General features: G+C 41.8%; 1 protein-coding gene across 2 annotated transcripts in view; it reads right to left on the minus strand.

Annotated features, from left to right (window-relative positions):
* MED14 (mediator complex subunit 14) overlaps positions 1 to 17,418 on the minus strand; it is a 69,579-nt gene that overhangs the window by 12,112 nt on the left and 40,049 nt on the right. For both annotated transcript variants that reach the window (XM_075589694.1, XM_075589695.1), the window contains 10 exons: positions 16,971 to 17,131; positions 16,740 to 16,886; positions 16,550 to 16,641; positions 11,302 to 11,454; positions 8,774 to 9,043; positions 7,546 to 7,686; positions 6,382 to 6,493; positions 4,297 to 4,428; positions 2,841 to 3,017; positions 273 to 508 (listed from right to left, as the gene is read on the minus strand). In XM_075589694.1, coding sequence (XP_075445809.1) covers positions 273 to 508; positions 2,841 to 3,017; positions 4,297 to 4,428; positions 6,382 to 6,493; positions 7,546 to 7,686; positions 8,774 to 9,043; positions 11,302 to 11,454; positions 16,550 to 16,641; positions 16,740 to 16,886; positions 16,971 to 17,131 — 1,621 coding nt within the window. The remainder of the gene's footprint in view (positions 1 to 272; positions 509 to 2,840; positions 3,018 to 4,296; positions 4,429 to 6,381; positions 6,494 to 7,545; positions 7,687 to 8,773; positions 9,044 to 11,301; positions 11,455 to 16,549; positions 16,642 to 16,739; positions 16,887 to 16,970; positions 17,132 to 17,418) is intronic.

Consider the following 17,418-nt stretch of genomic DNA (forward strand, 5'->3'; position numbering starts at 1 on the left):
TGCTCTTTAAAATAATGTTTGTTTTTTTAAATCAATTACTCTAGTTCCCGAGGTTACCATGGTAACCTTTAGGCTGCACTGTGCTCTGAAGAGAGCGCCATTTTAACCTCCACTTAATATTTCAAAAGCTTCTATCTGCTCATCAAAAAAAAACAGAAAACTGTTGAAAATGGCAACTGTAGATCTGTTAATGTAACATACAAAAATAAAATTACTTTGAAAGTGAGGGTGAAGACATTAAAATGCTATGCAACTCAAAATGGTTTACATACTGTCTCTTGCTGGATTATCCTCTGGAGATGCCGCCTCATATTAACCGATCCAAGGAACCTCTCAAGAGGAGAACACAGGTAGCTGCCTGCCAGGGCTGGTGCTAATCCAGGGGTGGGAGACGGCAGTAGCAAGACTTGCAAGGCACTGTGGGTGAGGATTGTAGGTATGGATGCAGCCCAAGAGCGCTGAGGTAGTTTACGAGGTGGAGGCATATTCGTCGGCATTGATAGAGAACCTGATTAAAAAACATTTTTTTTTTTAAAGTGCCAAACAAATGGCAATGGGCTAAAGTGAAGGGGGTTATTAATTCAAGTTAAAATACAAAAAGTATTCATTCTCTGTATCTCTCTCCAAACAGGGCCTCTTCTATACCTTTCAGTGGCCGGGATGCACGACTGATGAGGGGCATCCAGAGCTCAAGCCTGCACTAACTGCCAATGGTTTGAATAGCAGTTAAAATGGGATTGAGCTCCAATAACCCTCATTGGATTTTAGCTAATCTCCCCCCATTGTTAATCAATTAACCAGGTCTAGCAACACAAAACGATGTAGTAAATCTTGCCACCCATGACATCAAATATGAATGTGTAACATCTAATACATCAGGAACATATCCACTTTTTTAATCTCGTTATGACTTGTCATACTGTTAGGACAATTCCATATAAAAAGAACACATAGCCAGCCGTGTGTACCATAAAGACCATAATCCATTACATATAAAATACATGGCCGAGTGCGTATTATAAAGAGTAATCAATTACATATAAAATAACACAGGCATGTGTGCCGGTATTAATAAGACCGCATATCAATTGCATATAAAATACACTGGCATGTGACACTAGTAAAAAGTGAGCCATTACATATAAAATAATAAATGGACAAACACCCCTCCTCCCCGTCACAGTATGTCCAACCGCCTGTGAATAATCAGATTACGGATAAGGTGAAATTTAATAATGGAATGGGAAGTACAAATATGTGAAGCAATCTTCAAAATCCAGGGGGAGCATGGGAAAGAATCAACAGGGGAAAAAATAAAATATAGCATCTAAGTGCAGGTCATATATATCTTGGCTCATACAAAATGCCTATACACAGCGCAGAAGGTGTAAATAAGCAAATTCAAAACTGTGGCTATGTTCCTCTTGTGTAGGGGAGTCAGATAGTTCTTGCCTCAGTGAAGGAGAGAAATAGAAACCATAGCGCAGGTCAAAAAGTTAAAAACAAACTTTTATACTATGTAGGCATACTATTTACTCCTCACACTATTTAATTTCTTATGCCTGTAAAGTGTACATCATATATTGCTTTAAGAAAATATTAACATGTTTTACACACACAGTTACAATAGCTTCCTAAATGTCCTTTCAGATATAATTGGCAAATCCAAGCCTTATAGCAGGATTACTATACTATGGGGATGCATAATGCAATTCCCCTATTCCTTTAAATTCCTCATCCAAAAGTTCTTCTCATGCTTATTTCTGGCATATTTTTTTATGCAGAATGTTCTATGTATTATGTTTCACATATAGATGGTCCAGTCTGTGTGAAACCTGTCATTGTCCACATTAGATGTATTCATTGTGTAAAACCATATGCGAGGACTCGAATAATTTTTGAATTAGTTTTGAATTGGTTCTTAATTCAATCCACTATGTATAGTATATTACATGAGGGGGGGGGGGGGGTACACTCCTGATTAAGCGAAGAATTAGAGAAACGCGTCGAGTGGTAGCTCCCAAGCTACTACAGCACTTTAACGCGTTATACAGCAAGAAACCGAAAAAAAATGGATGCGACGTCGCGGAGCTTACGAAAGACACTCCGCAAGGCAGCAACAGTCACAGAAGGCATCCCAAACCATTGGTGTGAATGAGGAGACGGAGGCTGTGAGATGGCGATGACTCCCAACGTCCAATATACCTGCTGTGTTTTATTCACAAAGTGCGAGTATGATTCTTATCTTTTAAATATAAAGTTTTTTGCTCTATGGTTTCTATTTCTCCCCCTCACAGAGGCACCAACTATCTGACTCCCCTACACAAGATGAACATAGCCACAGTTTTGGATCTGCTTATTTACACATACTACACTGAGTATACATTCTATATGAGCCAAGATATATATGACCTGCAACCTTTAAAGGACAGCTGCACTTGGATAAGTTTTATAATTTTTTTTATATTTGCACTATGAGGCTGCTGTTTTTTTCCACATATGATGCCTGTATGGGGAAATACCAAACCAGAGATGGACTACCAAAGTTATCATTAAGTGCCTGTGCCCCAGTGTACACATATCTTACCATTATTTCTCAAGCTTTAAATTGTGAACGTACTTCACCATATACTGTACATCTTTCCGCTTAGTTTTGAGGTTGCGCTGATATATTCTCTGAACTATTTCATCTTGGACTGGGAAGTCTTCAAAATGTGGCACTTTTTACACTGTTTAGTTTAGTATTTTAGATATCCCTGTGGTTGGAGATTATCCTTATAGTTTGCCATAATCATGGGAGATAACAAATATGAAAACTTTTGCATAATAACTCCACATACCAGCTCGAGGGGAGTGAGATGCATCAGGGATAGGAGAGTGGAGCGAAGGATTGGCTGGAGACATTCCAGGCATGCGAGCTGCTGGTGAGGGACCGGACACTTGAGGAGAGCCTGGCCAATTCCCTGCTCGCTGGCTGGGTGACATCATGGCGTACGGTGAACTAGGGTCTAAGGTACCTGTGCAAGTTGCAAAATGAGATTTAAAATCACACCCTCCTCTTACTAGCAAAATGTACTTAATACAAATATGTACTTTGCGCTCTACCCAGGTATGCATAACATTGACAAACATCAACTAAATCAAGTACTACTAGTCAAAATCCACAAATCAGTCTGTAGCTGCTAGCTTTAGAAGATGGGGGTTTCCATTCCCTTAGAGTTCAAAACATATACAATATACATAACTGTATTATGGGACGGTCAGTCTTCATACTCTACAACCCTTTACCCATCTAACAATTACAGGTTACAGTAATGAATAGTGAAGAAGCCATATCGTCCAATCATAAGGTCACTAAAACATAACAGCAGCAGATGTACTGTAGTTAACAAGACTAGTTAATTTAAGGATATTGCCATTATTTTGGGACTACATCCCTATTGCAGTTTTGGGACTACATCCCTGAATTTGTGCTAGGAACTAAAGGATAAGGCCTGGGACCCGCTGCGCTCGTTGGCGCGGGCGGCAATGTAGCGAGTTCCCCACCAGCAGGGGAATCCTCGCGAGCCGGTCCCGGTCCCCCCTGGCGGCACAGCTGACTACACGCTGTGGCGCGTCAGCCGCTAGGAGACACAAGAGAATGGTGTTTCCTAGCTTCGACGCGTCACGTGGTGTGGCTGTGAGCCAATGGGGAGGGGAGGCTGCGGGAGGAGGAGAGGCTTCGGGGAGCGGGGAGGAGTGTGGAATGAAAGCAGCGTGAGTGCCTGTCTGTGTGTGTGTCTGAGTGCATGAGTGCCTGTGTGTGTGTATGTGTGTGCCTGAGTGCGTGCGTGCCTGTCTGTGTGTGTGTGTGTGTGTGTGTGTGTATGTATGTATGAGTGCCTGCGTGTGTGTGTTTTTTTTACTTACCTGCAGCCCGTGGAGGGAGGGGGGGGGAAGAGTAGCGGGTCCCTCCGCTCAAGCCACGCCCCCCCCTCCCTGTCAATCCTCCCGCTCCGGCCCCCCACGTCATGGCCGCGCCCCCTCACATCATGGCCGCACCCCCCCCGACCCGTTTGGCCACGCCCCCCCGCTACTACTGAAGTTTCCTGTAGACCGCAGATCGCGGTACAGCGAGTTGCACGCGCCGCCGGCAAGCAAGCCAGCCGTGCGGACGCGTGCAACGGGACCTTAGCCTTAGAGTCCAGCTTTAAAGTGAAGTAACTTTGCACTAAAAGTAGCTCTGGTTTAATATGGATAGATTTGTGTGCGTGCTAGATTTAACTCTCCGTTTCATCTTCCAGCAGAAGTACTCACCATGTGGGCTGGCAAAATTAGCAGTCTGAACCATAGTAATCCCCAGGGAGGAAGGAGATGGAGTGGGACCAAAGGATGCAGGTGAGGGCGCTCTCAGGGCACCACTAGGGGAACTGGCTGCATGCAGATTTCCTGGAAAAACAAACAGACTTCATTACAACTTAACGTACCATAAATAATAATTTGTTTGGTAACAGAACAGTGACAGCACTTCATCACATGACGTGAAATAGTACAAAGACCGTTGCATTCGAACATGGTATGCACAAGACTGCTAATTCGTCTAACCAGGGAGAAAATTTGACCAGCTTCTCTAGGAGTTAGGCTACATCAGTCTTAAAATTGTTTCAAAATGTATGCTTACACTGTAGAATTAAATTTACAATAAAACAGATGGTGTTTTTTTGCTTTAGGAGTCAAAGGGCAGCCATGTTATTTGTGGTGGAAGCCCGTCAGCGGTAATCCTCTGAGACAGAACAAACCTGTTCATACCATCCTTTTGTGGTCGTATGCAAAGTAGAGAGCAGAGCAATTAGTACATAATCTCAATTAACTTCAGCCTCCCAATGTCACAAATGGATAAGGACATCAAACATAATATTTAAATTTTCTGTCATTTGGCTTTTCCACTGTTGAAATGTATTTAACATCTGGAAACAATATATATATATATATATATATATATATATATATATATATATATATATATTTTTTTTTAATAGGTATAGATAAAATCGGTCTATAAAGAGGTTTAGGGACAAGGGAGTCAATTATTCATTTGAAAAGTGCAATCTTTCCAGCACAACGCTTTTTACAGCTTCTTGTGAAGACCACACTAGTATGCTTTACAAAAAAATTTTTTTACTTAATATTTCTTTATACTAATATTTTATGATTTCTTTAAAATCAATCATGACAGTTGGTTAACTAATGGTTTTAACCAGCTTGAAATAAAATTGGATTATAGGTGAAATAATGGCATCTCGCACTCAAAATACTATGAGATCCAGATAGAGAAATTATTTCACTCATAGTATCATACACAGAAATATATATATTTTTTAAAACAATCCATTATGTCTACTAGTGTTCCCTTTGAGGGATAGGGGGTCTCTTATGTGTCCATGCACCACTGCATATTCATTCTACCTATTACTATTTGGTGTTGCCGATACTTAAAACATTTTTATACCATAAATTGGATTATAAGAAGATAACACCAATAAATTTAGACCCCAGACTTGGAAGCCATCTGGTCCCCAAATTCTATATCGCAACTTTAGGATCCCGGGTAGACTAGAAGCAGTATTGAAGTTGAAAGCGACCATCTTTTCCCATCACCTGCACGTTAGCATGTGCTCCTTCCAGAAAATTACTCTAAAAATCAGTTAGTAAATACAGCCCAATATCTAAGCAGTGCAACTACATAAAGCACCATCCAGCTCTAGAAGATAGCTTAGGCTAAGCTTGTAGTAGGCGTGCGCAGGCACATCACCAGGCTGGTTCACCCTCATTGGCTGAACTGCTCACGTGACGTGAAAAAACAAAATGACATCTTTTGAAAAATCTGCCGCACTATGGCGGCCCCTATCAGCTGCTGCACTTTGTTCTCGCAGTGCACGAAATCACACGCACCGTCGCGTCTACTATAAATCGTAGCCTTATGGCCCATTCACATTCATGAGGTACCATCCAGCGCTAGAAAGGTGTTATATGGGGAAGCACTGTTTTGTAAATATGGGTAATCTTTACCCAGCTGAACATTGGTTAAATACGGGAGGGATATGCAGGCTCGAATAATTTTTTGATCGAAAGATGAAACTAAATGGCTCCTTGATTAAAAAAAACTTCGGATCAAAATGTAGAATTTCACTAAAAAAATTGTAAGCTTGGGAAGAGCGCAGGTTTTTTTGCATTTGTTTTACATATTGGTTAAATATTTTACTGGTGGCTTTCACCTCTACCTTCCAGTTCGCTTCCATAGCGGCTGCAATGCGTTGCTGGCCCCTGCGACAGTAAATATGGTAGTGGGCTTAAGCACAAGCTGCGTAAAAACGGCTTGCCATTAAATACGGCATTTCTTACCTGGTGACTGGGAGTGCATCATGGATGGAGACGGCGTAACCGTATTGTGATAAGATGCTGGTGGTGAAGTAAGTGGATACGCACCCGATGCTCCCGACTGCTTCGGAAATTGCTGAAATTGGAAAAGGCTCATTAGAAAATCTCTTGATCTCGCAGTCTGAACAGATTTAACGTTACCACATTAACAACAACAACACTTAATATTTACTGCTTGAGGAAGCTGCAAAAGCGCAAGTTAATGTAACAGAACACACTAATGCATTTTATTTCTAAACGCCATGTGATAGAAGACAAATGAACAGATGTGCTTACGGGAATATAGCACGTTAGGCACCACTCGTAGTCCAAACAGTTAGCAGAAGACAGGCTTATTTATCACACACTTCCAACAGCAAGATACAACTACTCTACATTAACACTAGCAAGGATTACTTTAAGAAGCACTATAAACATGAATGTGTTTCTAATTAAATTAAGAGTTCTAGTTCCTCAAAATGTCACAATCACAAGATTATTTCAGGAATGCCCAATTACAGAGCAAAGAAGATATCTTCCTCATTCTTTAGCTCTATACCTTCTACTAACACAATCTTAAGAGATAGGAGATAGAAAAAGGCAACATTTCAAACACTCTCTCCCTCAACACTTTGCACTACAAGTTCAATAGATAAGAGTTTTTGAACATTTCAATGACAAAATTATAGTGTGGTTCACTGGATGTTTTGTCTTTGGGAATATTCTCTCAACTGTCTGAACTCTGCATGAACCAAAGTTCTTCCGAGCACGCACAATTTTTTTTCTTTATTTTCTGAAATGTTGATATTGCTACACATTTTTTCTTGGACAGTTTTCCTACCCTATACTGCTGTATGTTCTCCTTACTTTCAATTTGTCTTTCATTCTGTCCTTCAAACTTTTCTACGTACTGCAGAGTTTAGCGGTCAACAAGATACTGTACTTTCCAAAGCAGCTAACAAAAAAAATGCACAGTACCGATGTCAAAGTGGGAGATTTCAATAAACAGTCAGATATTTAAACTAAATGATGAGCAGTAGGCCTGGATCCTGTGGCAGATGGGAAATACTGTGTCCAATGATTTGCAACATTAGGGCCTTTTCACCCCTCTATTATAGTTTTTGCCAGATTCAAGATGCAGTGTAGTACCTGCTGCGTTTGCTGCGGTTGTAGTTGGGATATCAACGATTCCATCATATCACCTCCAATAGGAGATGGAGGGTTGTCATCCTCGTTGACTGAACGTCGCCGCGCATCCTGATTGCTGTCGACAAACATATTCAGGAAAGTCTATAGGTAGAGGAAAAAAAGACAACTGCCGGTCAATTTTAAATCAAGATTGTCGGAATAAAAAAAAAAATAGCGAGCTTTTTCAGTTATATTAGCAATGCCAAGTTAGGACTGGTCACCAGCAGAAGACTGCATAAGGCTTGTTATATAGTAGGCGCTGGTGCCCGTGCGCGTTTAGTTAGGGTACAAGCAGTGATGCACGCGGGTAGGGGGCGTGACTTACGTCACAGCGTTAAGCCGCGCTGTGATTGGTCCACAGTGTGGCAGCAGCACGAAAATACAATTTTATTGTAATTATCCTGGTCTGCAGCACACAGCCTCCCTAGTATAGAAACGCCTGGCTAACACAGCCAATTCCAATTGACACGCGCACTATATTACAGGCCTATGGCTACGGCCCCGCTTTCTGCTCTGCACTCGCGCCTGCCAGGCTGGCGGTGCATGCAGCAGAGTTCCCCGGGCTGCAGTGAGCTGCAGGGGGAAAGACAGAGGGGCGTGACGGGGAACACGGTCATGACATCATCCAGCAGGTTCGTCCTAATTCTCTGAACCGCCGGGGGGGCATGGCCTAGCACTCATTCGCTAGTATTGCTCACAATTTTCTTGACTGCAGGAAAAACAGCCCGTGCAGCGCTGCGCCCACCCATTGCAGTGGGCCCAGCCCCATTGAGGGACGGCTCTTCTCCCCGCAGCAGGGACCTGGCCTAATGCCTAAAGACTTGCTGCACAATATTATGTAGAAGGCCAAATAAAGGATCATCTATTGATAACTTATAGGACAAGGTTTCACAAATTTCTCGTTATTTTGATATGGAGCTACAGACTCCGTTTTATAATAAAAACAGTGCATATCTGGAGAAGATCTGTATTTTCAAAGAGGGCAATAGTTTTGACTTGGGCCCAGATATACAAAAGGCTGCTAAGCTTTAGCACACCTTTACTCCAATTCAAATGAACGGGAGCTAAAGGCCTGCTAAAGCTTAGCACCCTTTAGTGTATCTGGTCCTTAAAAGTAATTGCATGTGTTACAGCGCACAAACAATGCATTAAAAAAATTGTAAACAAGAAAGCAGCCAACGAACTGTACCTTTAGACCCGGAGCAGGATAAAAGCCTTCAACTATTTTGCTGTTGTCGAAGAGACTGTAAGCTCCATCACGTATTGCCACAACACCACGGCTTCTACAGTAGATGTCTATGCAATACATATTTCTAAAGGCCAAGCGGATGTGTGTAGGTGACTGAGGGAGAATAGAAAAGCACTGGTAGGCAGTGTTTATTCGTTGTGTGAGGCCTAGCATTGGCACAGTTGGAAGCTTGTTGATGGCAGTTAAGGGAGCTTGAGTATCAAACAATACCTAGCGAGAAAAATGCAAAGCAAAATATCAGGCATGTTTAATGCACATTTCCTCGGCTTATTTCCGAACATTTTTTTACCCCCCCCTCCCAACTCATTTGAAACAGAACTCTGTAGTGGAGACTCCTCAATTGCATAGACATATAATTGTGCATACATTTTTAACAGCACCTGAGGAAGGACAGAGATGGCCACTAAGTCTCCCAATATGAAGTCCTTCAGTTTTTTGTTTTTTTATTGGCTAACCCCAGCAGCCACTTTGTTGCTCCCTGACAGGGACGTCAAATTAAGTATCTTGGCAATCTAGAGCAGCGGTGCGCAAACTGTGGGGCGCGACCCCCAGGGTGGGCGCGACACTGCCGACGGGGGGCGCGGGGTTTACAGAGGCCCCGCGCGCTTCCCGAAGGCACTTAAATTAAGTGCCGGGGGAGCTGCAGGGCCTCTGTAAACCTAACTTACCGTGGCTCCGGCGGCTTCCTCCCTGTGTCGCCATGGCAACGGGGCATCAAAATGACGCTGCGAGGTCATGTGACGTCATTACGCCGGAGCGCGGGTAAGTTGGGGTTGGGAGGGGGGCGCGGGAGTGAGGGGACAGCCGGCAGGGGGGCGCAGGGAAAAAAGTTTGCGCCCCCCTGATCTAGAGCAGCGGTGCACAATCTGTGGGGCGCGACCCCCAGGGGGGGCGCGAGACTGCCGACGGGGGGCGCGGGGTTTACAGAGGCCCCGCGCGCTTCCCGAAGGCACTTAAATTAAGTGCCGGGGGAGCTGCAGGGCCTCTGTAAACCATACTTACCCGTGGCTCCGGCGGCTTCCTCCCGGCGTCGCCATGGCAACGCGGCGTCAAAATGACGCTGCGAGGTCATGTGACGTCACGTTGCTATGGCAACGTGACGTCATTACGCCGGAGCGCGGGTAAGTTGGGGTTGGGGGGGGCGCGGGAGCGAGGGGACAGCCGTCAGGGGGGCGCAGAGAAAAAAGTTTGCGCCCCCCTGATCTAGAGTATGCCGAGCTGGAAGCACCACGGTTCAAGCACCAATACTAAATCCCCCCCTCCCCCTTTTTTTTTATATGTAAAGCATGTGACATTGTACAATTCTACATTTTTACTTGAGCTGGCAAACGTTTGGTGCTCCAGTTATAAATCTGTAAAAATCCTGATTGTGTGCCCAACAATGTCTGCATTTTTGTTAAAGCAATCCTTCAGTTAGTGTAACTCAGCAGCTACAATGTATTACTAAAGTAACATTATCTATGGTTACAGTTTGCAGCTCAAACTGCTGGGAACATTGGCAATACATTATCACAAACAGGAAAGTATTGCAAAGATCTTGCACTGCTTGGGATGTGCACTAAACCCCACTATAGAAATCCAAGGATGCTTTAAAACTCATTAAAAATGGCATGAAGCTGAATAATTAAAAAAAATAAATGATCTAATACTACAGAATTTATGTTCTTTAAACCCACATAACATTTCACGTTTTGCTTCTTTTAGTCAAATGTAAAACAAAAGACATAAACTAATAAAATGAGCAGCAGTGACTGATACTTTAATCCTCTGTTGGCACTGTCACACACAGCTATCCCTACAGTACTGGAGAAAATGTTTGTTCTGCATCTACCGATGTTAAAAAGACAAAAAGCTCTGGATATAAATGTAGAGAAAACGGCAAAAAATAGTTGGGCAGAGTATTGATGTATATTTAAACTTCCTGCCACTAGTTGAAATTTCTCCAGCAGGAATTAAAGCAGCAGTTCAAACTGCTGTTCAAGAAAAAAATAAATTATATATATATATATATAAATATATATATATATAAATATATATATTTATATATATATATATATTCCATTCAATATGTGCATCTATACAATATACACACTGATCATGTGACCAGGGGTGTGCCAGAATCTGTTTCATTAGAGGAAGGGGGGTGTGGCTTTGTCAATGGTTGCTATAGGGACAAAAAAATGCTTGTTACATTATAATACATTAAGTCTCTTTTTTTTTTAAATGCTACAAGTATTTTCTCATAGTACAGAACTGATTAAAAAAAAATATGTAGGATATTGCTTGAGCTGCAGCTTTAAACTGATTAATGTTTCTATCTTTTTGAAGTTAAGCAAAAAACGTTAAACACATTCTGCTTAAAAACAGTTTATAAAGAGCTAATTTAACATCTGTAGTTTATGTATTTTGCAAAAGAAATGTTCATTACCATTATCAGTAGATAACCAACACAATGTTTAACAAAATACCTGCAATAACTGCACAACGTTTGGCGTTTTGTTGAACATCTCCTGCAGCTGGTGAAGAATGATATTGTGACAGTTACTGCAACCAGAATTCGGGCCAGTGGTTCCAAGCGAGATGTTAAATTTATGGTGGATAGAATTCCACTGAATGCTGATCTGCAACAGGGGGGAAAAAAAACAAAACATCAGGACAGACAGGACACATGTGGTATTAAAGACCAGCATCGCTAAGGGATTACAAAAATGAATCTAAGAATTCCAGTTTATGTGCTGTCCTCAAGATTAGTGCACAATGCATTGTCTTGTCCAGAAGTGGTCAACTCCAGACCTCAAAGGCTGAGCCACTGATTGAGTCACCAGTGCTGAAGCAGGGATGTCCTTAAAACCTGACCCGTTTGTGGCACTTGAGGAACTGGAGTTGGCCACCCCTGTTCTAGCCAGTCTGTACACAACGCCTCCATATGCAAGGTGATGATGCCAGAGGGTCTTTGAAAGCATTGAGTTCCTGGGGGCCCTGGCAGCAAAAAGTGTTGAGACACTTGTCCAACATGTCTAAAAGGAACACTTCTAACCATACTATCTACTGCATACATTCAACTTCAGGTCTTGCCAAAACATGGTAGGATTCAAGTGCAGTATATCAAATGTAGGTCTAGAAATATTCTATTAATATCATCCTGCGTTTAAAACTTTGTGTTGTGATTATTTTAAGAGTCAGTAAGCAACTATATCCAAGACAATTTGTCTTGTCTTTCAATGACAAGTGTACAGCAAATAAAAATATCACTTCAGAGCACATTCACGTCTCAGACAGGTCTGCAACCCTGTCTTTCCTCATTAGCTCTTAGCATACAATGGTAACAGTAGGAAGGGGAAGCAGGGGCAATAGGAAGAGGCAGGCCAGTTCTGAGCTGACACATCCCAATAGATTTGCCATATTGAGTGAAGATATTGAGAATGTCAGGGCAGAAATGGCAAGGCTGAGGGAGACTGATTCCTATAGCAGCCAGGGGAATAGTTCCTCCAGCACAGAAGGTACTCAGGATGCTCAGATACCAAGAAAGATTGTGGTAGTAGGGAACTCCATTATTAGGAGGGTAGATAGGGCAATCTTTAGCCATGCCCGCATGAACCGAATAGTTTGTTTGTTCTACCGCAGGGAGACAGTCTGAGATTAGGAAGGCTAATGCATGACTAAGAAAGTGGTGTAGGAAGGAGGGTTTTGGGTCTTTAGAGCACTGGGACTCCTTTTCTGAGAGGTGTCATTTTAATTCTAGGGACGGATTGCACCTCAATGAAGAGGAATCTTCTGTGCTAGGGGGGTGGAGGGGGGGAGAGAATGTTAAAAAGGTTGGAGATTTTAAACTAGGATGGAGGGGAATAAAACAGATAACGAACTAAATAGATTAGATGAGGAAACAAGGTGTTATGAAGGTAGAATGAGGGCAAGTTCGAGTTTGACAACCAGCGAAACACCCATAGTAAATACAGAAAATACTAGAAAACTTCTAAAGACGAAGCCAAGTTGGCGCAGAAAGTAAGGAGCAGATAAAATAATAGTAGACAGGAAAAAAAAAAAAACCCTTAAATGCATGCTTGTTAATGCAAGAAGCCTGACAGATACAATGGGGGAGCATGAATTAATAGCTGCAAGGGAGCAGTATGATATCATTAAGTTAGAGTTATTCCCTTTTTCGGAAGGATCGAGCAAATCAAAGAGGAGGTGGAGTATGCTTATATGTTAAACCGGATCTAAAAACTATAATAAGGAAAGATGTTTATGAAGGGAATGGTGAAAATGTAGAGACGCTGTGGATAGAAATTAGCAGTGGAGGTAAAAATATTAAGAAATTGTTTGTAGGGATATGCTATAAACCACCAAATATCTGTGAGCTTGAAGAAGCTAAAATACTTTTGCAAATGGAGAAGGCATCAAAACTAGGTCATGTTTGCATAATGGGGGATTTTAATTATCCAGACAGACTGGGGCAATGAGATTAGCATAACAAAAGGAACAGGTTTTTGGGGGTGCTTAAAGACAATTACCCAAATTGAGGATTCAACCAGAAGAGGGGCAATACAGGATTTGGTAATATCAAAATGTAGAAGTAATACCCAAAACTTCCAGGACTTGAATATGTGTTAACATTGATCATAACATGGTCTCATTTGAAATAAATGATCAAAAACAGATTACTTGGGTTCAACTTTATAAAGGCAGATTTTAATAAACTGAGGTCTAATCTACAAGTAATACACTGGGATTATGTTTTTGCAGGGAAAAATGTAGAAGATAAATGGGCAGTCTTTCAAACATTGGTAGAAAAGCACACTTATCAGTGTGGCTAAATAAACAGGTAGGGGAGGAAATGGACAAGAAGAGGCAGGCGATTCTTTAAATCAGAAGGGATCAAAGCATCATATCAGAATTATAAGGAATGCAACAAAATTTACAAAAGGGCAATCAAATTAGCAAAAATGGATAATGTAAAATGGATTGCAATAGAAAGTAAGATCAACCCTAAAAAGTTCTTTAAGTACCTAAATAACAAAAAAAAATTAGAAATGAAAATATAGGACCCTTTCAGTGTGAGATGGGTAGGCAGATTAATGGAGATAAGGAAAAAGCAGAGGTATTAAACACATTTTGTAGTGCTGCAGGAGAAAGCCACAACCTCCATATTAATGACCAATTGGTTAACTGAGGAAGAAGTTAATAGGCGGCTTGAAAAAATTAAAGTAAATAAGGCACCTGGCCCCGATGGCATACATCCAAGAGTTCTCAAGGAGTTAAGCTCAGTAATAGCCAAACCATTATATTTAATATTTAAGGACTCCATTTCCACAGGCTCAGTACCACAAGATTGGCGTAAAGCAGATGTGGTGCCTATACACACACACACACACACACACACACTGTCGTCCTACACACACACACACACACACACACACAGTCGTCCTACACACACACACACACACACACACACAGTCGTCCTACACACACACACACACACACACACACAGTCGTCCTACACACACACACACACACACACACACACACACACACACACACACACACACACAGTCGTCCTACACACACACACACACACACACACACACACACACGTCCTACACACACACACACACACACACACGTCCTACACACACACACACACACACACACACACACACACACACACACAGTCGTCCTACACACACACACACACACACACACACACACACACACACACACACACACACACACTGTCGTCCTACACACACACACACTGTCGTCCTACACACACACACACTGTCGTCCTACACACACACACACACACACACACTGTCGTCACACACACACACACACACACACACAGTGGCCCCCCCCCACACACACACACGCTGTCGTTCCCCCCCCCACACACAAACTTCGGCAGGTAAATGGCAGATGAGTGTTAATACAGATTTACGTAAGGTTATGCATTTGGGAAGCAAGAATAAACAGGCAACCTACAAATTAAATGGGGATAAATTAGGGGAATCCTTGATGGAGAAGGATTTAGGAGTGCTTGTAGACAGCAGGCTTAGCAATAGTGCCCAAAGTCATGCAGTAGCTGCAAAGGCAAACAAGATCTTATCTTGCATTAAACGGGCAATGTATGGAAGGGAAGTAAACATAATTATGCCCCTTACAAAGCATTAGTAAGACCACACCATGAATATGGAGTACAATTTTGGGCACCACTCCTTAGAAAAGACATTAGGGAACTAGAGAGAGTGTAGAGAAGAGCCACCAAATTAATAAAAGGGATGGACAATCTAATTTATAAGGAGAGGCTAGCTAAATTAGATATATTTACATTAGAAAAGAGGCGTCTAAGAGGGGATATGATAACTATATACAAATCTATTTGGGGTCAGTACAAGGAGCTTTCTAAAGAACTATTCATCCAAGGGCAGTACAAAGGACATAGGGTCATCCCTTTAGGTTGGAGGAAAGGAGATTTCACCAGCAACAAAGGAAAGGGTTCTTTATAGTAAGGGCAGTTAAAATGTGGAATTCATTACCCATGGAGACTGTGATGGCAGATACAATAGATTTGTTAAAAAAAAGATTGGACATATTAGAAAGGAAAGGTATACAGGGATTTACCAAATAAGGAAACATGGGAAGAATGTCCAGGGATTAATCCGATTGACAATTCTTGGAGTCAGGAAGGAATTTATTTTCCCCCTTATGAGATATCATTGGATGATATGTCACTATTTTTTTTTGTTTGCCTTCCTCTGGATCAATAAGGAAGTAGAGATATAGGATAAAGTATCTGTGGTATAAATTTAACATAGGTTGAACTTGATGGATGTATGTCTTTTTTCAACCTCATCTATTATGCAACTATGCAACTATGTAACTATGCTTCCACTGCAGCCAGGGATTCTTGGAAATTACATGCAAATGAACAGTGTCAGCTCTTGCTTCAAACCCATTTTAACATGGACCCATGTAAGCTTGATCAGTGTGCAAACAGTGTGCAAACATAATACTTCGTCATATATTGTCAATAGAGGAGAGAAAAGCCTTTTTTGTATGCCCTCAGTTCATGTAATGTATGAAGTTACAACGCAACCCTTAATATTATTTGCAGGTATAATCAAAACCCAACATATAAAACGTGACATGGGGTGGAAAACACAATATAATCCCCTTAACTGGGAAAAGCGTCAGTGAAATGACTGAATATGTATGTAATAGTCACTTATAAGTTTTAGTGTGGCCCCAACGTCACCAGTCAGTGCGATTCAGACCAGTGCTAGACAAAGAAGAACGGTATAAAAATGTGGGAAGGAATGTGGTAATGTCACTGCATTAATCCCTGCCTATAAAGAAGCAAACTTGGTTTGAACACCAGTATCAGCTTTCCTTGCAACGTTTTTCAATGCAATTTTGATGGCAGAGGCAGATCGATTGCTCTATGGAAGTAGAAATTTTGCCTGTAAAATGTTATGTATAGCTCTGTACATACATGAAAAAAAAGCGTCTGGCATTAAATTCTTAACATCGCCATATGTAGTATTCGGTCTCTAAATCACAGAGGACATACAAAGAAAAGCCTGGGAATCACTTCTAAGATGATACATCCACGTTGTGACATACAATCTTCTACCAGAAAAGATATAATGAGCTATCATTCACTTGTGAACTCCGTCCTTGAAATACTTATTTAGTTCACATTTGTCTCTTTGCACTTACCGAGCTCCCTTTAGTTGCACCGTAACACAGGATAAGCTTGCGATAATTGTAGACCCTAACCTCTGAGAAGAGATTTAGGTGAGGAGGTATATCTTCGGAGACAAAATAAACGAGCAAGATTAGTTTGCAGTCAACCTAAAATAGTTTACAAATGCAGCGCAAGATAAAATGATTTCTTAGACAACGGTACCTGATAAACACCGTGAGAACTCCAATACACATTCATATAATCGGGCAATACTATTCCAGTCATTCAGGAACATCTCTACCAATTTTCGCCCACCTACTGGTTCAGACAGTGGATTTTCATATGTCAGGTAGACATGGCGTGTTGGACCTAAGATAAGGAACAGGTAAGAGACCATCACCTATTCCGCAGGAGTGTCAAAAAGACGTGTTAGGGTCAAGAATTCCATCCTACCTTGTTCCCTGGAGACAGTGCTGTTTAAAGGACAGTTTGCAAACACCAGCTCGGCAACCCATGTGCGGTTGTTCCTGCCTTGTAGTCGGAAAGTGCAATCAAGTAGCGACTGCTCTAGTGCCTTCTGAGTTTCTTCGCCTGTTCCTTTACATGGGGGAATTCTTTGGCAGAAAAGAAGACATGTGAAGATAACAGAAAATCGATACCCAACTTACAGTCATTTTCTTGGAGTCCATTCATGGCAGTGCACACCAATTCCCTCCCAAAAGTTATCATGTCTAAGACGATGAAGGTTTTCTAGTTAAATAATTCAGCTTTTGAACCGAGACTACCTGGAGAGGGAAGGAGGGGCTATTTATGGTTTTTCCCCAGGTAGAGATTTCTGTCCTCTCAGCTGGAGGGTGGAACATAACCCATTGGTGGCCACCGACATGGGGACAACCAGGAA

Source organism: Ascaphus truei, chromosome 3, assembly GCF_040206685.1.
Source record: "Ascaphus truei isolate aAscTru1 chromosome 3, aAscTru1.hap1, whole genome shotgun sequence".
Classification (NCBI taxonomy): Eukaryota; Metazoa; Chordata; class Amphibia; order Anura; family Ascaphidae; genus Ascaphus; species Ascaphus truei.